Raw genomic sequence first — 27,708 nt, forward strand, 5'->3', positions numbered from 1 at the left:
AATATCTTGATAGCAAAATAATGAATGCTACTGAGGATCCTGTTTAAAGAAATACATCTTATTTTGGAATATGTGCTCAGCTTTAACATGAACATTTAATGAGGGTTCACGAAGTGTACAGGCTGTGTAATTACAAGAAAAATGATCAGATTACACCTCTTGTTGTTCTTTTCATTATCATACTTAGTTGTATGATTTTAAATGTATTCAATATAATTGCAAGAGTTTTTATGTTCTGATCTTGATCTATGATCTGGCTGAAGTGAGGACTTCCATCTCGTGGTGTTGTTGTTGAGTGGCTTTGTGCAGGATTATCCATTCAAATCTGCCTCAGGTGAAAGCTGTAATGAAGCCCATAGTTTTAGCGCAAATATTAGATGTAAGCCTATTTTACAAGCTTTCGATATTAAATTAGGAAACACAAATGATTAATGACTAGAAAGCCAAGTTTTCAGGGGCTTTAAGAACTAGACTCAAATGCCATTATGGATTTATCACTTTTCCTTTCTTTGTTACTGTCTCCCTTTCATTGTTGTAGATGAAAATACAATGACGTGCTGATTAATAAGTTGCTCATGGTTGTTTAAAACACTAATCCACCAGTTAGTGTTGATACTCTTTAAGACTCTAACATTGACTGAGAAATGCGAGTAGGCTACAGGTTATCATGTTTACTGTATGTTGCTAAAATAACATTTTAAAATGTTGTTATTCTCATAGATTTATTTGATGTTTTTTGATTTACTGCAAGGCTGGCCCTAAATATTCACTATCGTGTTTTCTGTTATATTAGTATTCAAATCTCAATAAGGAATTCAAAGCTCTGTGTGTTTTAGTATTACTAATATAATTATCTAAAAAGTAGTTTCCCCTACAAAGGGCCTATACTTTGCAACTCAATACAAAAATTATAATGATAATGAATTACAATGCATAATGATGATGTCATCCTCTCATTTCCGCTCACACAAATGCACCATTCTGAATTAATTTTACTTTTCTTTAAATTTGACAATACATCTAAAAATGTCAGATATGTTATATTGCTTTACCTTCTTTGGGTCAAAGTGTTTCTGATCTTTAGAGAGTTATCCACAAACAGGTGTTATAAAAGCAGGGTCCCCTTAAAATCAGATTTGTCTCATAAGGTTATTTGTTGTAGTCTATAGTATCTGTAAATATGTACTTATAACTGAAGAATATTTATCTTTTCTTGTTCTTTCTTTTCAGCTTTCAAGACATGAACGCGTCATCTGCCAATGTGACCGTGGTTCTACAGGATCGAGAGTCCTTCTCTAAAGCTGTGACCAAGAACGTGATTGTTGTGGTTCTCGGGATCTCCATCAACTACATCAATGTAGGCCTCATTCACACCTTCTGCAAATACCAGGTCTGATATTCCTTTGACACATAGGCACGAATAATGAACTTACTGAAGAAATTCTCAGCAGCTCTATAGGAAGTTGTAGCAAAGTGTGGAAGTACTGTCTTTTAAATCACACATTGGTTTAAAAAGAGACATTCTTAGGTCTAGAGATTGGGTTACTTTTGTTTTGGTTTGTTTCAGTTAGAAATCTGAATCATGAGTAATTCAGACTCACATCGTGTTCATGTTAGCCGATTGTTTGTCTTGTGGGGGGTGTGGAGGGAATAATGCTGTTCTTCCAACCCTCCAGATCTTCTACACGAATCCTCGGTATATCCTTTTCATTCACCTGGTGGTCAACGACATGATCCAAGTGACGCTGACCATCATCCTGTTCATCATCAGCTACACCATCTACAAAGTAAATGTCACTGTCTGTTGCGTCTTCATCCTGATTGCTCTTTTCGCCACTGAGAACACCCCTCTGAACCTGGCCTGCATGGCGGTGGAGTGTTACATCGCCATCTGCATCCCCCTTCGCTACATGCAGATCTGCACCGTCAAGAGAACATTAATGCTGATCGGTTTAATCTGGGTGACTAGCATGTTGTCTGTTCTTCCTGATCTGTTCATCACCTTGGCCACACAGCCACTGGACTTCTTTCATTCACGAGTGTTCTGCATCAGAAAAACTGTCTTCCCAAACCCCCTCATCACCAAGAAGAGAGATATCACATACTCAGTGTTTGTAGTTCTAGTTTGGATCACTATCTTTTACACTTACTTCAAGATCCTGTTCACTGCTAAATCAGCTAGCAAAGATGGTAAAAAAGCCAGAAACACAATCCTCCTCCATGGTTTTCAGCTGCTGCTGTGCATGGCAACATATGTAGCCCCCCAGTTATTAGATGTTGTGCAGAAATGGTTCCCTAAGAATTATATAGACTCCCTCTTTGCTTACTACATTATAGTACAGGTCCTGCCACGATCCATTAGCCCAATCATCTATGGCATACGAGACAATACTTTCAGGAGGTACCTGAAAAGGCATCTGTTGTGTAAAGTCAGCCCACAGTGAGCATCAGTTCACGGATTATAATACGGACGGCTTTCAAACATGGAGTCAGTTCCATCTGTTGAGTTAGAAACTACATGTTTGGTCAAAATGTTGTTACTGAGACTGAATTTGTTCATTTTTGTTTAGTTTATGAAATTATGGCAAAGCAGTTGTTTAACTATGGTGTGTTAAATCTCAATACTTCGTTGGTACCAACCAAAATGTGTCTTGCACAGTAGAGTATCAAAAATAGTTAAGTAAAGATACAGTAGGTGGCATTGAATGCTTGTTCGTATTCTTAATGAAAGACTTAATGTACTTTAGTTCTCTTGTATATGTATAAATAATACCTTCAGTTGACTTTTTACTGTATCTTTGGTATTTCTGAATTAATTCATTAAATTCAATTTTTTATATATTCTTTTTTGGGGCTTTTGTTGCCTTTATTTGATTGGAACAGCTGAAGAGACACCAGAATCCAGGGTTCGCGTCCAGACTCCAGTCTGTGGTTAGGTTTAGGCAACAAAAGCACTTTGGCTAAGGTTAAGATCATAATTTCGGTTAAATGTTTATAAAAAATCTTATGTCTCAAGTTTCTGTTGACTTTTTCTGTATTGGTGCCAGTGCCTAAACATAAGCATAAAAAGTTGAATAATGCTGTAGTCAGAGGGGATAGTGTTTTGCAAGATTGCCTATTTTGGTGGAAAACAAGTGAAATATGTTGTCAGTGAACATTTTACTGACACGTTCAGTATCAACATTTTTGCGACTTGCCAGGTACGTTAATTAACAACATTTCCTCATTATGTTAATAATGAAAACGAAAATCAGTCGGCATTACAATTCCCTCAAAACGTATATGCTGTTGCAAATGGGTTGCATATAAACGTAATTTCTAGGAGACAGGGCTGCCAAGGCAGATTTACCTTTTAAAAAATTCACATTTGTGCTCGCAAAAAGCAAAAAATGACTAACATTCATACAATACTAAATCCGTGCACGCACACACACACACACACTACTCTTACTGATGCATGGAACACCTAAGAATGCATTCGCACACGCAAGGGATCCTGGGACATCTGCCACTACAGCACACATAAAGTCTGAGATTTTCTGCAGCCATATTGTTGATGTCCTGGTCTAAATGCATTAACTAAGGTAAGTACCACCTGCTGTGAACTACATGACAGATTTGACCTGTGTTCTGACTTGACTGATTTTTTGTCACTACTGGAGAACAAAGTTCAGTGAGAATCTTTTTTACCTGTTTACCTGTTGACCTTTTATATTTTCATTTCCAGTTCCCAGAGTAGAGTTTAAAATCTGTTTAATGTAACAAGAACTTTGCTACGAACTGAAACATGGACATGACTCTCAGGCTGATCCTACAAATATCTTGATAGCAAAATAATGAATGCTACTGAGGATCCTGTTTAAAGAAATACATCTTATTTTGGAATATGTGCTCAGCTTTAACATGAACATTTAATGAGGGTTCACGAAGTGTACAGGCTGTGTAATTACAAGAAAAATGATCAGATTACACCTCTTGTTGTTCTTTTCATTATCATACTTAGTTAGTATACTTAGTTGTATGATTTTAAAAGCATTCAATATAATTACAAGAGTTTTTATGTTCTGATCTTGATCTATGATCTGGCTGAAGTGAGGACTTCCATCTCGTGGTGTTGTTGTTGAGTGGCTTTGTGCAGGATTATGCATTCAAATCTGCCTCAGGTGAAAGCTGTAATGAAGCCCATAGTTTTAGCGCCAATATCAGATGTAAGCCTATTTTATAAGCTTTCGATATTAAATTAGGAAACACAAATGATTAATGACTAGAAAGCCAAGTTTTCAGGGGCTTTAAGAACTAGACTCAAATGCCATTATGGATTTATCACTCTTCCTTTCTTTGTTACTGTCTCCCTTTCATTGTTGTAGATGAAAATACAATGACGTGCTGATTAATAAGTTGCTCATGGTTGTTTAAAACACTAATCCACCAGTTAGTGTTGATACTCTTTAAGACTCTAACATTGACTGAGAAATGCGAGTAGGCTACAGGTTATCATGTTTACTGTATGTTGCTAAAATAACATTTTAATATGTTGTTATTCTCATAGATTTATTTGATGTTTTTTGATTTACTGCAAGGCTGGCCCTAAATATTCACTATCGTGTTTTCTGTTACATTAGTATTCAAATCTCAATAAGGAATTCAAAGCTCTGTGTGTTTTAGTATTACTAATATAATTATCTAAAAAGTAGTTTCCCCTACAAAGGGCCTATACTTTGCAACTCAATACAAAAATTATAATGATAATGAATTACAATGCATAATGATGATGTCATCCTCTCATTTCCGCTCACACAAATGCACCATTCTGAATTAATTTTACTTTTCTTTAAATTTGACAATACATCTAAAAATGTCAGATATGTTATATTGCTTTACCTTCTTTTGGTCAAAGTGTTTCTGATCTTTAGAGAGTTATCCACAAACAGGTGTTATAAAAGCAGGGTCCCCTTAAAATCAGATTTGTCTCATAAGGTTATTTGTTGTAGTCTATAGTATCTGTAAATATGTACTTATAACTGAAGAATATTTATCTTTTCTTGTTCTTTCTTTTCAGCTTTCAAGACATGAACGCGTCATCTGCCAATGTGACCGTGGTTCTACAGGATCGAGACTCCTTCTCTAAAGCTGTGACCAAGAATGTGATTGTTGTGGTTCTCGGGATCTCCATCAACTACATCAATGCAGGCCTCATTCACACCTTCTGCAAATACCAGGTCTGATATTCCTTTGACACATAGGCACGAATAATGAACTTACTGAAGAAATTCTCAGCAGCTCTATAGGAAGTTGTAGCAAAGTGTGGAAGTACTGTCTTTTAAATCACACATTGGTTTAAAAAGAGACATTCTTAGGTCTAGAGTTTGGGTTACTTTTGTTTTGGTTTGTTTCAGTTAGAAATCTGAATCATGAGTAATTCAGACTCACATCGTGTTCATGTTAGCTAATTTCTTGTCATGTGGGGGGTGTGGAGGGAATAATGCTGTTCTTCCAACCCTCCAGATCTTCTACACGAATCCTCGGTATATCCTTTTCATTCACCTGGTGGTCAACGACATGATCCAAGTGACGCTGACCATCATCCTGTTCATCATCAGCTACACCATCTACAAAATAAATGTCACTTTCTGTTGCGTCTTCATCCTGATTGCTCTTTTCGCCACTGAGAACACCCCTCTGAACCTGGCCTGCATGGCGGTGGAGTGTTACATCGCCATCTGCATCCCCTTTCGCCACATGCAGATCTGCACCGTCAAGAGAACATTAATGCTGATCGGTTTAATCTGGGTGACTAGCATGTTGTCTGTTCTTCCTGATCTGTTCATCACCTTGGCCACACAGCCACTGGACTTCTTTCATTCACGAGTGTTCTGCCTCAGGGAAACTGTCTTCCCAAACCCCCTCGTTATCAAGAAGAGGGATTTTACCTATATTGTGTATCTGGTTCTAGTTTGGATCGTTATCTTTTACACTTACTTCAAGATCGTGTTCACTGCTAAATCAGCTAGCAAAGATGGTAAAAAAGCCAGAAACACAATCCTCCTCCATGGTTTTCAGCTGCTGCTGTGCATGGCAACATATGTAGCCCCCCAGTTATTAGATGTTGTGCAGAAATGGTTCCCTAAGAATTATATAGACTCCCTCTTTGCTTACTACATTATAGTACAGGTCCTGCCACGATCCATTAGCCCAATCATCTATGGCATACGAGACAATACTTTCAGGAGGTACCTGAAAAGGCATCTGTTGTGTAAAGTCAGCCCACAGTGAGCATCAGTTCACGGATTATAATACGGACGGCTTTCAAACATGGAGTCAGTTCCATCTGTTGAGTTAGAAACTACATGTTTGGTCAAAATGTTGTTACTGAGACTGAATTTGTTCATTTTTGTTTAGTTTATGAAATTATGGCAAAGCAGTTGTTTAACTATGGTGTGTTAAATCTCAATACTTCGTTGGTACCAACCGAAATGTGTCTTGCACAGTAGAGTATCAAAAATAGTTAAGTAAAGATACAGTAGGTGGCATTGAATGCTTGGTCGTATTCTTAATGAAAGACTTAATGTACTTTAGTTCTCTTGTATATGTATAAATAATACCTTCAGTTGACTTTTTACTGTATCTTTGGTATTTCTGAATTAATTCATTAAATTCAATTTTTTATATATTCTTTTTTGGGGCTTTTGTTGCCTTTATTTGATTGGAACAGCTGAAGAGACACCAGAATCCAGGGTTCGCGTCCAGACTCCAGTCTGTGGTTAGGTTTAGGCAACAAAAGCACTTTGGCTAAGGTTAAGATCATGATTTCGGTTAAATGTTTATAAAAATCTTATGTCTCAAGTTTCTGTTGACTTTTTCTGTATTGGTGCCAGTGCCTAAACATAAGCATAAAAAGTTGAATAATGCTGTAGTCAGAGGGGATAGTGTTTTGCAAGATTGCCTATTTTGGTGGAAAACAAGTGAAATATGTTGTCAGTGAACATTTTACTGACACGTTCAGTATCAACATTTTTGCGACTTGCCAGGTACGTTAATTAACAACATTTCCTCATTATGTTAATAATGAAAACGAAAATCAGTCGGCATTACAATTCCCTCAAAACGTATATGCTGTTGCAAATGGGTTGCATATAAACGTAATTTCTAGGAGACAGGGCTGCCAAGGCAGATTTACCTTTTAAAAAAATTCACATTTGTGCTCGCAAAAAGCAAAAAATGACTAACATTCATACAATACTAAATCCGTGCACGCACACACACACACACACACACTACTCTTACTGATGCATGGAACACCTAAGAATGCATTCGCACACGCAAGGGATCCTGGGACATCTGCCACTACAGCACACATAAAGTCTGAGATTTTCTGCAGCCATATTGTTGATGTCCTGGTCTAAATGCATTAACTAAGGTAAGTACCACCTGCTGTGACATGACAGATTTGACCTGTGTTCTGACTTGACTGATTTTTTGTCACTACTGGAGAACAAAGTTCAGTGAGAATCTTTTTTACCTGTTTACCTGTTGACCTTTTATATTTTCATTTCCGGTTCCCAGAGTAGAGTTTAAAATCTGTTTAATGTAACAAGAACTTTGCTACGAACTGAAACATGGACATGACTCTCAGGCTGATCCTACAAATATCTTGATAGCAAAATAATGAATGCTACTGAGGATCCTGTTTAAAGAAATACATCTTATTTTGGAATATGTGCTCAGCTTTAACATGAACATTTAATGAGGGTTCCCGAAGTGTACAGGCTGTGTAATTACAAGAAAAATGATCAGATTACACCTCTTGTTGTTCTTTTCATTATCATACTTAGTTAGTATACTTAGTTGTATGATTTTAAAAGCATTCAATATAATTACAAGAGTTTTTATGTTCTGATCTTGATCTATGATCTGGCTGAAGTGAGGACTTCCATCTCGTGGTGTTGTTGTTGAGTGGCTTTGTGCAGGATTATCCATTCAAATCTGCCTCAGGTGAAAGCTGTAATGAAGCCCATAGTTTTAGCGCCAATATCAGATGTAAGCCTATTTTACAAGGTTTTGATATTAAATTAGGAAACACAAATGATTAATGACTAGAAAGCCAAGTTTTCAGGGGCTTTAAGAACTAGACTCAAATGCCATTATGGATTTATCACTCTTCCTTTCTTTGTTACTGTCTCCCTTTCATTGTTGTAGATGAAAATACAATGACGTGCTGATTAATAAGTTGCTCATGGTTGTTTAAAACACTAATCCACCAGTTAGTGTTGATACTTTTTAAGACTCTAACATTGACTGAGAAATGCGAGTAGGCTACAGGTTATCATGTTTACTGTATGTTGCTAAAATAACATTTTAAAATGTTGTTATTCTCATAGATTTATTTGATGTTTTTTGATTTACTGCAAGGCTGGCCCTAAATATTCACTATCATGTTTTCTGTTACATTAGTATTCAAATCTCAATAAGGAATTCAAAGCTCTGTGTGTTTTAGTATTACTAATATAATTAACCTAAAAGTAGTTTCCCCTACAAAGGGCCTATACTTTGCAACTCAATACAAAAATTATAATGGTATTGAATTACAATGCATAATGATGATGTCATCCTCTCATTTCCACTCACACAAATGCACCATTCTGAATTAATTTTACTTTTCTTTAAATTTGACAATACATCTAAAAATGTCAGATATGTTAAATTGCTTTACCTTCTTTTGGTCAAAGTGTTTCTGATCTTTAGAGAGTTATCCACAAACAGGTGTTATAAAAGCTGGGTCCCCTTAAAATCAGATTTGTCTGAAAGGGCATTTGTTGTAGTCTATAGTATCTGTAAATATGTACTTATAACTGCAGAATATTTATCTTTTCTTGTTCTTTCTTTTCAGCTTTCAAGACATGAACGCGTCATCTGCCAATGTGACCGTGGTTCTACAGGATCGAGAGTCCTTCTCTAAAGCTGTGACCAAGAATGTGATTGTTGTGGTTCTCGGGATCTCCATCAACTACATCAATGTAGGCCTCATTCACACCTTCTGCAAATACCAGGTCTGATATTCCTTTGACACATAGGCACGAATAATGAACTTACTGAAGAAATTCTCAGCAGCTCTATAGGAAGTTGTAGCAAAGTGTGGAAGTACTGTCTTTTAAATCACACATTGGTTTAAAAAGAGACATTCTTAGGTCTAGAGATTGGGTTACTTTTGTTTTGGTTTGTTTCAATTAGAAATCTGAATCATGAGTAATTCAGCCTCACATCGTGTTCATGTTAGCCGATTGTTTGTCTTGTGGGGGGGGGGAGGGAATAATGCTGTTCTTCCAACCCTCCAGATCTTCTACACGAATCCTCGGTATATCCTTTTCATTCACCTGGTGGTCAACGACATGATCCAAGTGACGTTGACCATCATCCTGTTCATCATCAGCTACACCATCTACAAAATAAATGTCTCTGTCTGTTGCGTCTTCATCCTGATTGCTCTTTTCACCACTGAGAACACCCCTCTGAACCTGGCCTGCATGGCGGTGGAGTGTTACATCGCCATCTGCATCCCCCTTCGCCACATGCAGATCTGCACCGTCAAGAGAACATTAATGCTGATCGGTTTAATCTGGGTGACTAGTATGTTGTCTGTTCTTCCTGATCTGTTCATCACCTTGGCCACACAGCCACTGGACTTCTTTCATTCACGAGTGGTGTGCCTCAGACAAACTGTCTTCCCAAACCCCCACATTATCAAGAAGAGGGATATTACCTATATTGTGTATCTGGTTATAGTTTGGATCGTTATCTTTTACACTTACTTCAAGATCCTGTTCACTGCAAAATCAGCTAGCAAAGATGGTAAAAAAGCCAGAAACACAATCCTCCTCCATGGTTTTCAGCTGCTGCTGTGTATGGCAACATATGTAGCCCCCCAGTTATTAGATGTTGTGCAGAAATGGTTCCCTAAGAATTATTTAGACTCCTTCTTTGCTTACTACATTATAGTACAGGTCCTGCCACGATCCATTAGCCCAATCATCTATGGCATACGAGACAATACTTTCAGGAGGTACCTGAAAAGGCATCTGTTGTGTAAAGTCAGCACACAGTAACCAACCAACCATAGCCTATAATTAGGTCTTTAATGCTAAAACTGCAGGTTTCCTGTTAAACATTTGTGTAAATCCAAACTCGTAAATGTAATGTGCCTAATGCATTCACATTCAGAAGCTGTATGTAAAATGATTCAGTGTTTCCAGAACTGTTGTAGGAGACACAAATTATAGTAACTACAGGTTTGGTCAAATAACAACTCAACTCAAACAACCAACAACCAATGTAAATGACATGTTAAAATAAATTAAATATCCCAATAGCTGGTGTTCTAAATAACATAATATTGGCTGTGGCTTGATGCATATGAATCTCACTTGTGAAATGAGGTGTGTGATAACTTTAGTATCACTGCTGCACCTGTGACACACTCAGCTCAACACATCAGAGAAATCTTCAAGTTACGTAGCCATTTTTGCAACTACAGTTCAATTGAGGCAACTGTTCTGTGGGATTCATTCTTTTTTAAGAACAGTAGTTCTTAAATTTTAAAAACTCTGTGGACAGCAGGGGGAATAAAACAGATTTTGTTCTGATGTATGTTTTGTAATATACTGTCCCAAAAAATAAGAATAATTAAAAAAAAAAAACAATAGATGTTTCATGTTACAGTGTTTTTGCATGCATGCAAGAGAGACTGTCTATTAAAATCACAAATCCTCCCCAAGCTCAGAAAAAAAGAGATTTTTTTTGTTGGGTTTGTTGTTTTGTGTGGCCAGGTGGTCCAAACCACCCTAAATAAAGTTTAAATTTCCTTGGTTGCTTATTTTGGTCCACGATTTTATAACAGGGAAATATATTTACAAGGAGGTGGAATGTATGTACAAACCTGATGTAAGTAGAAAGACGTTTTCTTCATTATATTTGTTGTGACTGACAGGCCATGGTCCAATAACCTAAAGAAAACTGATGCCTCACTCATACACAGCTGGATATCACAGTGTCATCATCTCTGACATGCTGCAGGACTCTGCAACATCCTGCTTAGTAGAAGAGTCTCATTAGACTCATTTCAATGCAGGTGAACGTGGAGACTGAAGTGTACTGTCTGAGGTAGGGAAAGTCTTTGACGCTATCACACTGTATTTGTGGTAGTTTAGGTGTTGCCACTTCCTGGTTTATTTTGGAAGTATTCTTCTTCCCTTGTGTGTCTTGTGTTTTTACTTCCTGTCTGTGTTTTCCCTCCAGTTTTGAATGTTGGTCCTCCCTTGATTGTTTGCACCTGTGTCTCGTTGTCTCACCTCCCCTAGGGTATTTAGTCTGGGTCTTTTCTTTGTTCAGTGTTGGATCATCGTTGTACACATGGTGTTGGTCCTGCCAAGCGCATCCACCGTGAGTTTGTATTGGATTTTTTGTTCTTCCCGTGGACCTTGTTTGGATTTTTGGATTTTGCCTGCCAGTACTTATTTGCTTTTTGTCTGCTCATTACCTGTCTGCTTACTGTTCGGCCCGTACTTGCCTGCATACCACCCCACAATAAACACGGTAGTCATCCGGCTACTTTTCCCTGAGACTGCTTCCTCGTCATCTGCTTTTGGGTCCACATACCTCTACACAACACCCCTTACGACAGAATAATCCAACCAAACATGGACCCAGCAGGTAATAACCCGGAAGTAGCACCGTACTACTTAACGCTGGCTAACCGAGAGATTCTGCTAGGCCAGCATGAACAATTACTCCGGACTCAGACAGCAAACAGGCCATGGTTTCCCAAATCGCACAGCTAACCCAGCAGGTCTCCCAACTCACCACCCAGCTCTCAACAGCCGGCACCACCTCGCCTACAGATCCCGGTCACTCTCCACTACCCACACGGATCACTTCAGCTACTAGCCCTGATCAACTCGGGAGTGGAGGACTCTTTCCTGGACTCTTTACTGGATGGCAGCAGCCATCACTCCCTGTCGCCGCTGGATCGCAGCAGCCATCACTCCCTGTCGCCGCTGGATCGCAGCAGCCATCACTCCCTGTCGCCGCTGGATCGCAGCCGCACCCTGTCCTCGCCTCCACCGCTGGATCGCAGCAGCCTGCGCTCACCGCCTTTGCCAGACTGCTGCAGCCTCAGGCACCACCATCACGCCCTACTGGAACACAGCAGACAGCAACCCCGGCCTGGTGGCAACTGCTCCCCGCTCCCGTACTCCCTGCTGGATCGCAGTCTAATCTCTTGCCAGCAGGACGTCAGCAGCTCCCTGGACCCCTGCTGGATCGCCGTCGACTCCTTTCCCGGCTGGATTGCAGCAGCTCCTTACTCCCAGCCCTGAGGTTCCGAAGATGGCGCCATGTCCGGAGGTCCAGTCGCCAGTGCCATGTCCTGCTGCCACGCCGGTTCCAGTCCCTGCTGAGTCACAGCAGCTCCTTGGTCCGGAGCCGGCTTCCCATCTTGCTGCTCAGACGCCAGTTACATGCCCAGTCGCCGGTTCCAGGACCAGTCGCCTCGTCGCCAGCTCCCGGCCCTGCCGCCTCGTCCCCCTGCCTTGATGTTCCGCCGTTGCTGGCTCCACGCCCTGGTGTCCAGTCGCCGGCTCCCCGTCCTGACGTCTCATTGCCAGTCCCTGGCCCCGCTGTACCACCATTGGTCCCTGAGTGGTTGGGCAGGCCTCCAGAAAGGGTCAGTCCTCGCCATTGGCCTCCCGGAGGGTTGTGTCTTCGCCGCCGGCCTCCAGAAGGGCTCAGTGTTTGCCATCAGCCTCCTGTAACTCTGTGTTCACCGCCAGTCTTCTGTCTGGCCTTCGGATGGTGTCAGTCTCCATCACGGACCTCGGGAGATCAGCCCGAGGCCCCCGGCTCCGCACCTGTCCAGCCCCCGGGCCGTCCGCCCCAAGTCTCCCACCTGCACCCTGGTTTTGCCTGCTCCCCTGTGAACTGTGTTCCCACCTTGGACTCACTCCCCTGCTTTCACCTATGCTAGCCGGTACTTATTTGCCTTTTGTCTGCTCATTACCTGTCTGCTTACTGTTCTGCCCGTACTTGCCTGCATACCACCCCACAATAAACACGGTAGTCATCCGGCTACTTTTCCCTGAGACTGCTTCCTGGTCATCTGCTTTTGGGTCCACATACCTCTATACAGCACCCCTTATGACAGTATTAGTGCAGTATTTTATTATGTTACAGTATTCAGTATTGCAATCATGTTTAACTAAATGTGCATAGAGTGCTTAAGCACAACACTTCTTCTGTAACAATGATCACGTTTGTCACTCCTAAATTGAGCATATCTATTATAGAATTCAACAACTAGATGGTAAACACTGTGTGTTTTTAAAAAGTGGAACTCTTTTCATCTGAAAAGAGTCTGAACATGATGGATTTTTTTTTTTTTTGAATGATCATTCACCATAACATCACATTCACATCTATTCATCTAGCATTTGAACTTATTTTGAACTTGTTAAAAAAATGGTGTATTTAGAAAAGCAAATAAGATTATTCTTTTCGCTTTCATGTAACTGATCTGTTTGTTGATGGGAAAGTCTGACAGTTTCATTCTGAAATAAGATATCTACTATTTGGGGGAAAATCCAAACCCTAAACTTAATGTGACTCCTGGTATTAAAGCAAAGAAAGTTAAGATTATTGGTTGTAGATCTATATTATCCTCTGTGCAAAATTCCTTAAATCATTACACATTCCTCCAATGGTGGTAGAAAAATTAAAATAAGAATATTTTGATACAAAGAACATTCTAAAAGTTTAAATTAGCAGTACAAATTTAAACAAACATTAAAATATATTTAAATGTTCCTCTTCAACAAAGGCTTGCCGGATCCTCAAATCAACTCCATGAATTTCTCATCTTATGACTTATGGAAATACATGTCTGCAGATGATATCACCCAAGGGAAGCATGTATAAGGAGAACAGTATTGGTCCCAGAATTGAACCTTGAGGCACACCGTACTTGATATGGGAAAAGGATGACATGAAATTATTAATGCTGACACAGAATATCCTATTGGACAGATAAGATGAGAACAAATCTAGTGCAGTGCCAGATATGCCCACCCAGTGCCTCAGTCTATCTAAAAGATGATGATGATCAATTGTGTCAAAGGCAGCTCTTAAGTCCAGCAGCACAAGAATTGAACACATACCTGCGTCTGCATTCATTAAAAGGTCATTATCGACGTTGAGAAGAGCTGTCTCAGTGCTGTGGTGTTGATGAAAGCCAGATTGCAACGTTTCAAAGGTATTATTGTTTTCCACAGCAGCAAGAAGCTGCTTAGATACAAGTTTTTCGAGAATCTTTGAAATAAAAGGCAGTTTGGAGATTGGACGATAGTTATCCAGGAGGGTGGGATCAAGCCCAGGTTTTTTTAGGACTGGCTGGATACAAACAGTTTTAAAGTAATCTGCGACGCAGCCAGTAGACAGCGAGCTGTTAAAAATAATTAGCAAAAGGGGCGCAATACAATCCATAACTTTCAATAAAAACCTAGCTGGGATTTTGTTAAGAGGGCTGGAGGACACTCTCATAAGAGACATGATGTTTGCGAGTTCAGGCAGAGTAACAGCAGAAAAATTGCTCAAAGAATCCCTGAGTGGGTGATCCACATCTAAAAAGGCAGGGTTGGGGGAATACCAGATCTTATTAACTCCACCTTTCCAGCAAAGTGCAAAAGAAACTTTTCACAATCAGCATCACAATCAGCAGGGGCACAAGGAGAGACTTGCTTAACTAACTGATCCACAGTCTTAAATAGGAATCTGGGGTTGTGCTGATGGGCAAAAATAAGTGCAGAGAAATGACATGTTCTTGCATCTTTCACCATCCTATTATAAAGGAGTAATAACTCTTTCATAGCCACAAAGTGGACCTGGAGACCTGATTTCTTCCATCTGCTCTTCTGCATTTCCTTTTACAGCTTCGAATACTGTCATTTAACCATGGCTGTTTTCTAGTCTTTGAGTCTATTTTTCAGAGGAGCTATGAGATCTAAGGTACAGGTAGTTAAAAGAATCAACCAAAACATTGGTGTTGGAGGAATCGGGAAACACACTGCCAGGAGAATTTAACAGTGTACAGAATTTAGAGGCACTATGCTCATTAAGGACGCGTGTGTACTCAGAGCAGGATAATTCAGTACTAGCGGCCTGTAATTCACAGTTAATAACAATGCATAGGTGATCAGATACAAACATGTCCCTGATTTCCACAGATGGTATTCTCAGACCCAGACTAAAGACTAGGTCTAAGGTGTGGCCACGGAAATGAGTTTGGCCAGACGCATGTTGTTGAAAGTTAAAAGAGTTAGTGATATTTAAAAAATCAGCAGCAAGACCATTAGAAGAGTCATCAACATGAATATTAAAATCACCACAAAGAAGAAGAACAATTCTATCATCATTTAACACATGAGTGTGTAAAAACTCAGGGAGTTCCAACAAGAAGGAGCCAGCTGGTTTAGGGGGGCGATAAATAATAGCAAATATGACCAGGAAGGGGCCACCAAGTTAAAACATGAGCACTTCAAAAGAGGAAAAATCATTGCAAGATATGAGGTTACACTTAAAATGCTTCCTACAGACAGTAACAAGGACCCCACCTCGACCACAAACCCTAGGGCGGCTAAAGCACTCATAATCTGGAGGGCAAAAATCAGCCAGCTGACTGTGATCACTAGGACGTAACCAGGATTCAGTTAAAAACATAAAATCAAAATCAGTCGAAGAGATAAAATCATTTAAAATAAACGTATTGTTAGAGAGGGATCTTACATTGAGAAGAGCCTTATTAAAAAGTCTGTGCTGCTTCAGATTTGAGGTTGAGAGTGGAGGTAGGGTTCTGGCCCGGAGCTTTATTAAGTTATTATTATTGCTGTGTCGGCTGTGTCTGTCTGAATTAAGGACCTATCCGAAATTACCACAGGAATTTTAAAAGTAACACTAGAGGGATCCGGGCTCCAAATAGCAGCACTATGATCAGTCCTCAAGGGGGAGGTAGTGACAGCAGAGAGTACGTGGCTGTTTATGGTGGGCAGAGAAGAGAAAGAAGAAGAGCGAGGGGAAACGCGCGGATATTCCTTACTATGGAATCTCCAACTATCAGCGTAGTTGGGGGGATGAGTCGATGATCGTGGAGGCCGATGATCGTGGAGACCGCCGAGTTCCATCAGCTGTCCCTGGGATAGTTGTGGCCGGGGACTGCTGCGGCGAAGGGGATGCGTCCTTCTTAGCAGAGGTCTCCTCTGCTGTCTCAGGATGAATGAGACCTCCAGAGCTTCTCCTGATCACGGCCTCTTTCAGTAACATGCGGCGAGAGGAGGAGGAAGACTTGACCGCTGAAAAAAAGGGAGCATCCCTCCACTGTAGGAAAGTCTTGCGTACCCAGAATGTCAAACCTGTTGGTCAGCGGGAGGTCCCGATGTGAAGGTAGAGGAGGCAGGCACTTTGCACTATGTCTGTCCTTACAGGCTACAGTCCAAGTTGACGTTGAGTTGAACTCACCAGAGCCTTCTCACCATCTCCACCAACGAGTGACCGGGCATCCACTGGGGATCGGCAAGGAGTAGAAATGGCAATTGCTTTGGGATTTGCATGAGGAGCCACAGATCTTCAGGCTTAGCTGAAACGGCTTCATGCTCTGGGGTGCCAGTGATGATGGAGCTGAGCCACAGAAGAGTGGAATCATTGTACAGTTCTGGAGTGGGGCAGTCAGGGGAGCGAGATAGGATGCTCGCATTCCGGTTGCCGCAGCCAGAGGAGCTGAGGACTGCAAGGTGTTTTGCCTGGGCCGAGGCGACAGTGGAGAACTCCAGGATGAGCTTGTTTGTTTCTCTGAGCTCGGCTTCCAGACAGGCGATACTTTTCTTCAGCGTTGAGACGGTAAGTTGACAAAATCCACACTCAGCCATCAGGCTTGCAGTAGAGGGGCAAAGTACATAACCCCTTGACTGCCTACCCTAACCACCTAAGTTATGGTTGTAAGGATGTCCAGGATTGAGGTGCAGAGGGAGGTGTTTTGTCCTGGTTCCAACATCCTAGCAGCCATTCTGGAGGGGATTATCACATAGAAACCAGAAGTCTATAAAAAGCAATATCCCATAGTTCTCCCCCACTGTAGTGGGTTGAGAGTGCTAGGTAGAGAGTAGCAGATGTGGCCCTTAATTAGCCTCTCAAAGCACTTCATCACCACTGAGGTGAGGCCTGCAGAGCGGTACTCGTGTGGGCAGGCTGGTGAAGTGTTCTTGGGTAGAGGGACAATTGTGGACTTGGTCTTGAGGCAAGTGGGGACCATGGACTGCTCCAAGGAGGGGTTGAGTATATTGCTGAACATAGGAGTTAGGTTAGCAAAGGTCTTAAAAACATGCCCAGCAATTGTGTCTGGGCAAGCAGACTTCCTGCTGTTAACTGAAGAGAGAACTCATTCCAATCGCACCAGCAGACAAACTAATGCTAATGTTAGCAGTGTTAACAGTGTGCATAGAATGAGTCCAGATCGTCTGCCAGAGATACAGCCACACTCACTGTAGTGGGGGGTCTGCCTTTGTAGTCCAAGGCGGCTATTAATACTTGCCACATCCCTCTGGAGTTACATTGTAAGTCCACTCTGTCCTTATACCTGCTTAGCGTCTTTGACCACACATCTCAGCTAGAAGGACGCCACCTTGTATTCCTCCATTTTCCAGTTTGTAAAGGACTGTACAGTCAGCATAGGAGTGAAATCATTGGCAAGCATTGTTATGAATCTCGTCATTACTTCCATAAACTCACTGATTTGCCAGAGCGGCATTGGAACATATCTCAGTCAACGTCATTCAGACGTCATTCACGCAGCATAGCTTCTGATAGGGCAGGCCAAAGCCTGACCACTCCGTCACACAGTTTCCTGGACCATCCTTTAAACGGAAAGGTGTGCAGTTTTCTCTAATCAGCCACGACGGCGTCTGAACAAGGCAGCGTCATCGGTTTCTGTTGTTGTTCTAACGTAACTTTATTACTCAACCACTGGCACATATTTTAAAATATTTAGATTTGAATAAAGTTATCAGGCAGATGTTGTGTCTACACACATGAATTAGTGAGCAGACTTTCAGTTTCGGGCCTCCTTACTCACACAGCTGGATATCACAATGACATCATCTATGACAATCTGCAGGGCTCATGCAACATGTTACCTGTTAAATATAAAAGTCATTACTGATTTTAGACTCATTGCATGACAGGTGAATGAGGAGACTGAAGTGTACTGTCTGAGGTAGGAAAGTCTTTGATGCTATCACACTGTATTAGTGCAGTATTTTATTATGTTACAGTATTGCAATCATGTTGAACTATATGTGCATATAATGGTCAAGAACAACACTTCTTCTGCAACAATGATTCAATGTCTTTTTTAACTCTGAAATTGAGCATCTCTCTAATACAATTCAACAACTAGCTGATAAGCAAGGAAATGTAAAGGAAAGATAAGTTGATTGGTTGTAGATTGACTTTATTTTCTGTGCATAATTCCTTGAATCGTTGACCAGGGTATTCCTGCACTTGGGAAAAATATGAAAATAAGAATATTTCACACATTCAAAGTTTAAATTTGCGGTATGAATCTAAACATAACTTTAAAATTCAACTTATTACACACTATGTAGTCTGTATAAATGTACTTATGTTGTATGTAAACTTATCTATGTTCTGGAGGCACACATAACACACACTCTGTGTTAACACATTTTCTCTTGGGGGACAATAAAATCTATCCAAAATATTTTTAAATGTTCCTCTTCAACAGAGGCTTGCAGGATCCTCAAATCAACTCCATGAATTCCTCATCTTATGGCTTTAACGTGTCGAGTGGTCCGAGTTATCGAGACTCTTTCAGCACAGCTGTGGCCAAAAATGTGATTATTCTGGCTCTTGGTCTTATCATCAACTATATCAATGGCACCCTGATTCACACATTCAGAAAACACCAGGTCAGAATGCTTTATCATTGTTTTCATTATTACTATCACAATCATTACTGTTGATATTATCAATATCATTATTATTATTCAATTATCAGTTGTTATTATTATTAGTGGAAGACTACGACAACTGGGTACTACAATTTCATTTATCGAGAGGGCAGAGGTCCTTATGTGGTCAGTTAAGAGCAGGTATCCCACCGCTGGCAACTGAGGCAGACAGATATAAAAGGTATTCCTGAAGAGCAGCGTTTGTGGTCTTGATGTTGTTCAGGATGAATTTAATTTTGTGTTCCATTGCCCCATGTACTGGGATCTGAGGAGTCACCTATTTGAAAAAAGTCTGCTGAAGAATCCTAATTTGTTTTAGTTGCCTGAAGGTGATATGTTTAGCTGGCTCTTTAATTAATTAGGATATTTTAGTCTTAAAAAGATTTATAGACATGGCAACTAGTAGGACATTTCTGTCGAGGAAACTGAATGTTTTGAAATGTCCTTTTTGAATTTGTGGAACTGTTTATTATGATTTGTCATGTGGCCATCCTGTTTGTCATTGCTGTCTTCTAAAACAATATGGTCTGGGCATCATATGGTGCAGGACACTCAAATAAACAAATCAATCAAGTAGAAAACAGAAATGGATGAATTAAAGTAATAAAGAATGATGAGATGTTTTAACTGACTGCTTCCTTTCTTTTCCTCTCCTCTCCTTCAGATATTTTATGTGAATCCCCGTTACATCCTATTCATCCACCTGGTGGTGAACGATATGATCCAGCTTACTACAACAATCTGCCTGTTTGTCTTCAGTTATATTTTCTACAAAATTAATGTTTCCCTTTGTTGCCTCATTATTACCTGTGCTGTCTTCACCACCCTCAACACTCCATTAAATTTAGCTGTCATGGCAGTGGAGTGCTACATTGCTATTTGTTTACCACTGCGACACACTGACTTGTGTACAATCAAAAGAACATATATTCTGATTGGATGGATTTGGGCCATGAGTGTGGTCTCAACCCTGCCAGATGTGTTTATTATTCTGGCAACAGAGCCTGTAGAGTTTTATTATTCCACAATTTTTTGTGACAAGGATAACCTGTTCCGACATCCTATACACCTGAAAAAGAGGGATGTTTCCTACATAATTTACCTAATTGGTGTTTGGCTCACGCTCTTCTACACTTACTTCAAGATCTTCTTTGCTGCTATAAAAGCTAAAGCAGCTAAAGCAGCTGATGGAGATGCAAAGAAGGCCAGGAATACAATCCTGCTCCATGGTTTTCAGCTACTGTTGTGTATGCTAACATATATAGCCCATATCTTAAAAAGTGCTGTGGTGTACTGGTTTCCTAACCATTATGTACATTTAATCTTTGTTAGCTATATCATCATCCAGATCCTTCCCAGGTTTGTCAGTCCTATTGTGTACGGGCTACGAGACAAGACATTTAGACAGCATTTGAAAAAGTATCTACTGTGTACAGTGAGAGTAAGCATCAAACCATGGACTGAAGCGAAACAAACTAGTTAGATTGATAAATCTTTTAGTATTTTCATTTGCCGTAACATACTTATCAAACTGTAAATCCACTTTCTACTTACACTTAGCTTTTATAATTATATCCACTTTGTACTTAATTTATCTTAGCTGTATTATAGTGTATTGTATTTTAATTTGCTTAGTACTTCTATTCCTGTGTGCACTGATGTGATAGTGAGCAGCTGTAACGAAAGAGTTTCCCCTCTGGGATCAATAAAGTATTTCTGATTCTGATTGTGAATGCCACTGCGGACAAAGAGGTTATGACTTTTCAGTATGAAAGTACACTAGTACAAATTGAGTACACAAATCTGTGCTTTGCTGGAGTTTGATGAATTTAGATTGTGCCCTCCTACTATATTATGCATCACAAGCAATGAAATGATAAAAAAGTGACTGCCTACCCTAACCACCTAAGTTATGGTTGTCAGGACGTCCAGGATTGAGGTGCAGAGGGAGGTGTTTTGTCCTGGTTCCATCATCTTAGCAGCCATCCTGGAGGGGATTATCACATAGAAACCAGAAGTCTATAAAAAGCAATATCCCATAGTCCCCCCTCCTGTTGTCCAAGTGGGTGAGGGTGGTGTGTAATACCTGGGAGACAGCATTGTCTGTAGATATATTTGGTTTGTAAGCAAACTTTAAGAGTTAAGGGTGCTAGGTAGAGAGTCACCACTTCATCGCCACTGAGGTGAGGGCTGCAGAGCGGTACTCGTGTGGGCAGGCTGGTGAAGTGTTCTTGGGTAGAGGGACAATGGTGGACTTGGTCTTGAGGCAAGTGGGAACCATGGACTGCTCCAAGGAGGGGTTGAATATATTGCTGAACATAGGAGTTAGGTTAGCAAAGGTCTTAAAAACATGCCCAGCAATTGTGTCTGGGCAAGCAGACTTCCTGCTGTTAACTGAAGAGAGAACTCATTCCAATCGCACCAGCAGACAAACTAATGCTAATGTTAGCAGTGTTAACAGTGTGCATAGAATGAGTCCAGATCGTCTGCCAGAGATACAGCCACACTCACCGTAGTGGGGGGTCTGCCTTTGTAGTCTAAGGCGGCTTTTAATCCTTGCCGCATCCCTCTGGAGTTACATTGTTGTAAGTCCACTCTGTCCTTATACCTCTGCTTAGCGTCTTTGACCACACATCTCAGCTGGAAGGACGCCACCTTGTATTCCTCCATTTTCCAGTTCGTAAAGGGCTGTACAGTCAGCATAGGAGTGAAATCATTGGCAAGCATTGTTATGTATCTCGTCATTACTTCCATAAACTCACTGATTTGCCAGAGCTGCATTGGAACATATCTCAGTCAACGTCAGTCAGACGTCATTCACGCAGCATAGCTTCTGATAGGGTAGGCCAAAGCCTGACCACTCTGTCACACAGTTTCCTGTACCATCCTTTAAACATATTCCGGTATGAGGAAGATGGCAGTGTGGTCTGACTTGCTGAATGATGTGAGAGAATTAGCCTTGTAGCCCTCCTTCATTGGAGAATAACAACAGACCAGAGTTGTATCTCCTCTGGTGGTAAAGGGTAATGTGGTGATGGAAGTTCAGCAGAACTTTCTTAGGGCTGGCTGGCCTTGTTAAAATCCCCAGTCATGATGAGGGCAGTGTACAGATACTTGGCCTGGTGCTGGTATACCATATCATGTAATTCTGTTTATTCTCTGTCCGTATCTACATGTAGTGGAATGTTCACAGTGGAGATTACAACAAAAGTGAATTCCCGCTGAAAGTAGAATGGACGACATGAGATTGTCAAGTTAAGCCAGCAGGAGCAAGAGAGAGCTTTACACCTTGTCTGTATATACTGTATCTAACACCTGGTAAAAAATGGTGGGGACAGTAGCACAGCGAACCACACTAAACGAAAAGGAACGCAGTTTTCTCTGAGCAGCCACAACGGCGTCTTAACAAAGCAGCGACATCTGTTTCTGTTGTTGTTCTAACGTAACTTTATTGCTCAACCACTGGCACATATTTTAAAATATTTAGATTTGAATAAAGTTATCAGGCAGATGTTGTGTCTAATCAGAATCAGAATCAGAAATACTTTATTGATCCCCGAGGGGAAACTCTTTAGTTACAACAGCTCACTATCACGTCAGTGCACACAGGAATAGAAGTACTAAGCAAAAAATATAATTCACTACAATACAGGTCAGAAAAAAAATTAAGTACCAAGTGGGTATAAGTATAGAATAAAATAAGTGTGAAGTACACACATGAATTAGTGAGCAGACATTCAGTTTCGGGCCTCCTTACTCACACAGCTGGATATCACGATGACATCATCTATGACATTCTGCAGGGCTCATGCAACATCCTGCTCAATATAAAAGTCATTACTGATTTTAGACTCATTGCATGACAGGTGAATGAGGAGACTGAAGTGTACTGTCTGAGGTAGGAAAGACTTTGATGCTATCACACTGTATTAGTGCAGTATTTTATTATGTTACAGTATTGCAATCATGTTGAACTATATGTGCATATAATGCTCAAGAACAACACTTCTTCTGCAACAATGATTTAATGTCTTTTTTAACTCTGAAATTGAGCATCTCTCTAATACAATTCAACAACTAGCTGATAAGCAAGGAAATGTAAAGGAAAGATAAGTTGATTGGTTGTAGATTGACTTTATTTTCTGTGCATAATTCCTTGAATCGTTGACCAGGGTATTCCTGCACTTGGGAAAAATATGAAAATAAGAATATTTCACGCATTCAAAGTTTAAATTTGCAGTATGAATCTAAATGTAGCTTTAAAATTCAACTTATTACACACTATGTAGTCTGTATAAATGTACTTATGTTGTATGTTAATGTATCTATGTTCTGGAGGCACACATAACGCACACTCTGTGTTAACACATTTTCTCTTGGGGGACAATAAAATACAGTGGCTTACAGGATCCTTAAATCAACTCCATGAATTCCTCATCTTATGGCTTTAACGTGTCGAGTGGTCCGAGTTATCGAGACTCTTTCAGCACAGCTGTGGCCAAAAATGTGATTATTCTGGCTCTTGGTCTTATCATCAGCTATATCAATGGCACCCTGATTCACACCTTCAGAAAACACCAGGTCAGAATGCTTTATCATTGTTTTCATTATTACTATCACAATCATTACTGTTGATATTATCAAGATTATTATTATTCAATTATCAGTTACTATTATTAGTGGAAGACTACGACAACTGGGTACTACAATTTCATTTATCGAGAGGGCAGAGGTCCTTTTGTGGTCAGTTAAGAGCAGGTATCCCACTGCTGGCAAATGAGGCAGACAGATATAAAAGGTATTCCTGAAGAGCAGCGTTTGTGGTCTTGATGTTGTTCAGGATGAATTTAATTTTGTGTTACATTGCACCATGTACTGGGATCTGAGGAGTCACCTATTTGAAAAAAGTCTGCTGAAGAATCCTAATTTGTTTTGGTTGCCTGAAGGTGATATGTTTAGCTGGCTCTTTAATTAATTAGGATATTTTAGTCTTCGCAAGATTTATAGACATGGCAACTAATAGGACATTTCTGTCGAGGAAACTGAATGTTTTGAAATGTCCTTTTTGAATTTGTGGAACTGTTTATTATGATTTGTCATGTGGCCATCCTGTTTGTCATTGCTGTCCTCTAAAACAATATGGTCTGGGCATCATATGGTGCAGGACACTCAGATAAACAAATCAATCAATCAATCAATCAAGTAGAAAACAGAAATGGATGAATTAAAGTAATAAAGAATGATGAGATGTTTTAACTGACTGCTTCCTTTCTTTTCCTCTCCTCTCCTTCAGATATTTTATGTGAATCCCCGTTACATCCTATTCATCCACCTGGTGGTGAACGATATGATCCAGCTTACTACAGCAATCAGCATGTTTGTCTTAAGTTATATTTTCTACAAAATTAATGTTTCCCTTTGTTGCCTCATTATTACCTGTGCTGTCTTCACCACCCTCAACACTCCATTAAATTTAGCTGTCATGGCAGTGGAGTGCTACATTGCTATTTGTTTACCACTGCGACACACTGACTTGTGTACAATCAAAAGAACATATATTCTGATTGGATGGATTTGGGCAATGAGTGTGGTCTCAACCCTGCCAGATGTGTTTATTATTCTGGCAACAGAGCCTGTAGAGTTTTATTATTCCACAATTTTTTGTGACTTGAATAACTTGTTCCGACACCCTATACACTTGAAAAAGAGGGATGTTTCCTACATAATTTACCTAATTGGTGTTTGGCTCACACTCTTCTACACTTACTTCAAGATCTTCTTTGCTGCTATAAAAGCTAAAGCAGCTAAATCAGCTGATGGACATGCAAAGAAGGCCAGGAATACAATCCTGCTCCATGGTTTTCAGCTACTGTTGTGTATGCTAACATATGTAGCCCATATCTTAGAAAGGGCTCTGGTGTACTGGTTTCCTAAACATTATGTACATTTAATCTTTGTTAGCTATATCATCATCCAGATCCTTCCCAGGTTTGTCAGTCCTATTGTGTACGGGCTACGAGACAAGACATTTAGACAGCATTTGAAAAAGTATCTGCTGTGTAGTGAGAATAAGCATCAAACCATGGACTGAAGCAAAACAAACTAGTTAGATTGAAAAATCTTTTAGTATTTCCATTTGTGAATGCCACTGAGAACAAAGAGATTATGACTTTTCAGTAAGAAAGCACACTAGTACAAATTGAGTACACAACACTGTGCTTTGCTGGAGTTTGATGAATTTAGATTATGCCCTCCTACTATATTAAGCACCACAAGCATTGCAGTTTGCAAATTCATTGCCTTAAAAATTTCCGGCTGTCTGAAAGCACCTTAACTCTTTACCAACTCCAATAGATCATGTTGGAAAAGTCTGGGGCTCACCAAAGTCATCAGGTTTTATCCTCTGGGCATAAGGGATATATGTACCAAATTATATGAATCCATCCAACAGTTGTTGAGACATTTCACAAAAAATACAGTGAACCTCAATGTGGCACTACAGGAAAAGTCAGGGGATCACCAAAAGCAGTAGGATTCATCCTCTGGGGATCATGAATGTGTACAAAATTTCAAGGCAATCCATCATATAGGTGTAGAGATATTTTAGTCTGAGGAAAACATTTTGGACCAGCCGACAGACCGGCCCACATTTCCATCATTTGAGCCATGCAGCTAGCATGAATGATCTTTGGCTACAGACACCGTCTTGAAAAGAGCACTTTAACAGGACAACAGCTAATTTCATTAACAACATTTAAGAATAAACGGCAATTATTTATAACCAGTATGTCTCCCATTAAGGATTAAAGAAGAATATAGAGGAAAAACTGTTATTACACTCATTGTCCAATTCCTGGCCACTGTGTTTTCATTGCAATGAAATTGTTGTAAGAATATTGTATTGTCACAATGTCAAAGACATATATCTGTTTTAGTTACTGTGTATTAATTGAAATTATGTTTGAAATAAACAGATATGTATTGTTTAATTAAAACAGAGTGATTTTATGTTTCATCTGTTTTCCATTTGGTGAGTTTATAAAACCTCATTTCAGCAACGTCTTCGGTTTGGATTATTACATGAAACATTTTCCAAGCACTTAAAATAAGCTTTACATGCCTAAACGGTAAAAGCAAGACACACAACTTCATTCGTATACTCTTATTATTATTGATGTTGTTTGCTCCAACATCCTGAACCTATCTTCTTGAATCTTCACTGAAACTTGAACATGTTGGGAGTAATAACGTTTCAAATTTTTAGTACCACAATTTCTACTTTTCATACAAAATGTATGCATCAAAATGTTGACAAACTCCTCTCTCTCTCATATATCACATTTTAAGATAGGACTGACTGTTTTTGTCCCTCAAAGGAAAAGGAGAGCCATTCAAGTATCTCTTTAACTTACACGAGTGCTTTCATCACTTACACTTTCACCGACACTTCAGCTGTTTTCAGTTACATGTCAACTGACACGTGTAAATCGATTTTTTTTCAACTGACAGTTCAACTCCTTTGAGATCTTACACCTTAACTGCCTTTTAACTGCAGTAAGTGCTTACATACCAGCTGATATTTCAACTGCACACTTTCTGAAGCGCACAACTCTAGGGCTATACAGTTCTGAGCAGAGCAGGTGACGCCTGCTATAGGTATGCTTTCCACAGCATAGAAAGCAGAGTGGAAGGTCTGAATCACCAGAGACTCTGAATTTCTTGAAGGAAAATTCTGATATATTTCAACCTGGTGTATTCCCCATAAATGTGGCCATTGGGAAAACGAGGTCACAAGCAAAACAACCTATGTCGGGACAAGCTGATTGCTGCTTCCTCCCATAATCGACAACAAGCTCCCTGGTTTTGCTGACATTCACTAAGAGGTTGTTGGCCTTGCACCAGAGCGAAAGCTCCCTCACCTCTTCCAGGTAGGCCGTCGCATCACTGTAGCTGATCCGGCCCATCATGATTGTGTCAACAGTAAAACTGACCACAAATTACCAGTGCCAGATATGCCCACCCAGTGCCTCAGTCTATCTAAAAGATGATGATTATCAATTGTGTCAAAGGCAGCATTTAAGTCCAGCAGCACAAGAATTGAACACATGCCTGCGTCTGCATTCATTAAAAGGTCATTAGTGCCAAAACTTCAAAGGTATTATTGTTTTCCACAGCAGCAAGAAGCTGCTTAGATACAAGTTTTTCGAGAATCTTTGAAATAAAAGGCAGTTTGGAGATTGGGCGATAGTTATCCAGGAGGGTGGGATCAAGCCCAGGTTTTTTTAGGACAGGCTGGACACAAGCAGTATTAAAGTAGTCTGGGACGCAGCCAGTAGACAGCGAACTGTTAAAAATAATTAGCAAAAGGGGCGCAATACAATCCATAACTTCCAATAAGAACTTAGTTGGGATTTTGTCCAGAGGGCTGGAGGATACTCTCATAAGAGACATGATGTCTGCGAGTTCAGGTAACAGCAGAAAAATTGCTCAAAGAATCCCTGAGTGGGTGATCCACATCTAAAAAGGCATGGTTGGCGGGAATACCAGATCTTATTAACTCCACCTGTCCAGCAAAGTGCAAAAGAAACTTTTCACAATCAGCATCACAATCAGCAGGGGCACAAGGAGAGGCTGGGTTAACTAACTG

General features: G+C 40.2%; 5 protein-coding genes across 10 annotated transcripts; all 5 read left to right on the forward strand.

Moving 5' to 3' along the window:
• The first annotated feature begins 208 nt into the window (after window positions 1–208).
• Window positions 209–2,846, forward strand: LOC122870211 (odorant receptor 131-2-like). Of its 2 annotated transcripts, XM_044184220.1 has the most exons (3): window positions 209–334; window positions 1,231–1,390; window positions 1,677–2,846. In XM_044184220.1, the coding sequence occupies exons 2-3, from the start codon at window positions 1,241–1,243 to the stop codon at window positions 2,442–2,444; spliced, it is 918 nt and encodes a 305-aa protein (XP_044040155.1). In that variant the 5' UTR covers window positions 209–334; window positions 1,231–1,240; the 3' UTR covers window positions 2,445–2,846. The 2 variants fall into 2 exon arrangements, with proteins under 2 accessions (XP_044040155.1, XP_044040164.1); XM_044184229.1 differs by having other exon boundaries at window positions 209–1,357.
• Window positions 2,847–4,121: 1,275 nt separating this feature from the next.
• On the forward strand, window positions 4,122–6,675 carry LOC122870195 (odorant receptor 131-2-like). Its single transcript, XM_044184163.1, has 2 exons — window positions 4,122–5,219; window positions 5,506–6,675. The coding sequence occupies exons 1-2, from the start codon at window positions 5,070–5,072 to the stop codon at window positions 6,271–6,273; spliced, it is 918 nt and encodes a 305-aa protein (XP_044040098.1). The 5' UTR covers window positions 4,122–5,069; the 3' UTR covers window positions 6,274–6,675.
• A 778-nt stretch (window positions 6,676–7,453) lies between these two features.
• On the forward strand, window positions 7,454–10,655 carry LOC122870198 (odorant receptor 131-2-like). 4 transcript variants are annotated; one of them, XM_044184179.1, is made up of 3 exons: window positions 7,454–8,037; window positions 8,888–9,047; window positions 9,333–10,655. In XM_044184179.1, exons 2-3 carry the CDS (start codon window positions 8,898–8,900, stop codon window positions 10,098–10,100), a joined length of 918 nt encoding a protein of 305 aa, XP_044040114.1. In that variant the 5' UTR covers window positions 7,454–8,037; window positions 8,888–8,897; the 3' UTR covers window positions 10,101–10,655. The 4 variants fall into 4 exon arrangements, with proteins under 4 accessions (XP_044040114.1, XP_044040141.1, XP_044040124.1 ...); XM_044184206.1 differs by having other exon boundaries at window positions 8,888–9,014; XM_044184189.1 differs by having other exon boundaries at window positions 7,454–7,992.
• A 7,591-nt stretch (window positions 10,656–18,246) lies between these two features.
• On the forward strand, window positions 18,247–20,704 carry LOC122870132 (odorant receptor 131-2-like). Of its 2 annotated transcripts, XM_044183965.1 has the most exons (3): window positions 18,247–18,304; window positions 18,836–19,019; window positions 19,726–20,704. In XM_044183965.1, exons 2-3 carry the CDS (start codon window positions 18,864–18,866, stop codon window positions 20,542–20,544), a joined length of 975 nt encoding a protein of 324 aa, XP_044039900.1. In that variant the 5' UTR covers window positions 18,247–18,304; window positions 18,836–18,863; the 3' UTR covers window positions 20,545–20,704. The 2 variants fall into 2 exon arrangements, with proteins under 2 accessions (XP_044039900.1, XP_044039890.1); XM_044183955.1 differs by lacking the exon at window positions 18,247–18,304 and having other exon boundaries at window positions 18,442–19,019.
• A 2,004-nt stretch (window positions 20,705–22,708) lies between these two features.
• Window positions 22,709–25,550, forward strand: LOC122870182 (odorant receptor 131-2-like). Its single transcript, XM_044184137.1, has 2 exons — window positions 22,709–23,642; window positions 24,355–25,550. Exons 1-2 carry the CDS (start codon window positions 23,487–23,489, stop codon window positions 25,150–25,152), a joined length of 954 nt encoding a protein of 317 aa, XP_044040072.1. The 5' UTR covers window positions 22,709–23,486; the 3' UTR covers window positions 25,153–25,550.
• The last annotated feature ends 2,158 nt before the right edge of the window (window positions 25,551–27,708 follow it).

The sequence above is a fragment of the Siniperca chuatsi genome, linkage group LG2, assembly GCF_020085105.1.
Source record: "Siniperca chuatsi isolate FFG_IHB_CAS linkage group LG2, ASM2008510v1, whole genome shotgun sequence".
Taxonomy (NCBI): domain Eukaryota; kingdom Metazoa; phylum Chordata; class Actinopteri; order Centrarchiformes; family Sinipercidae; genus Siniperca; species Siniperca chuatsi.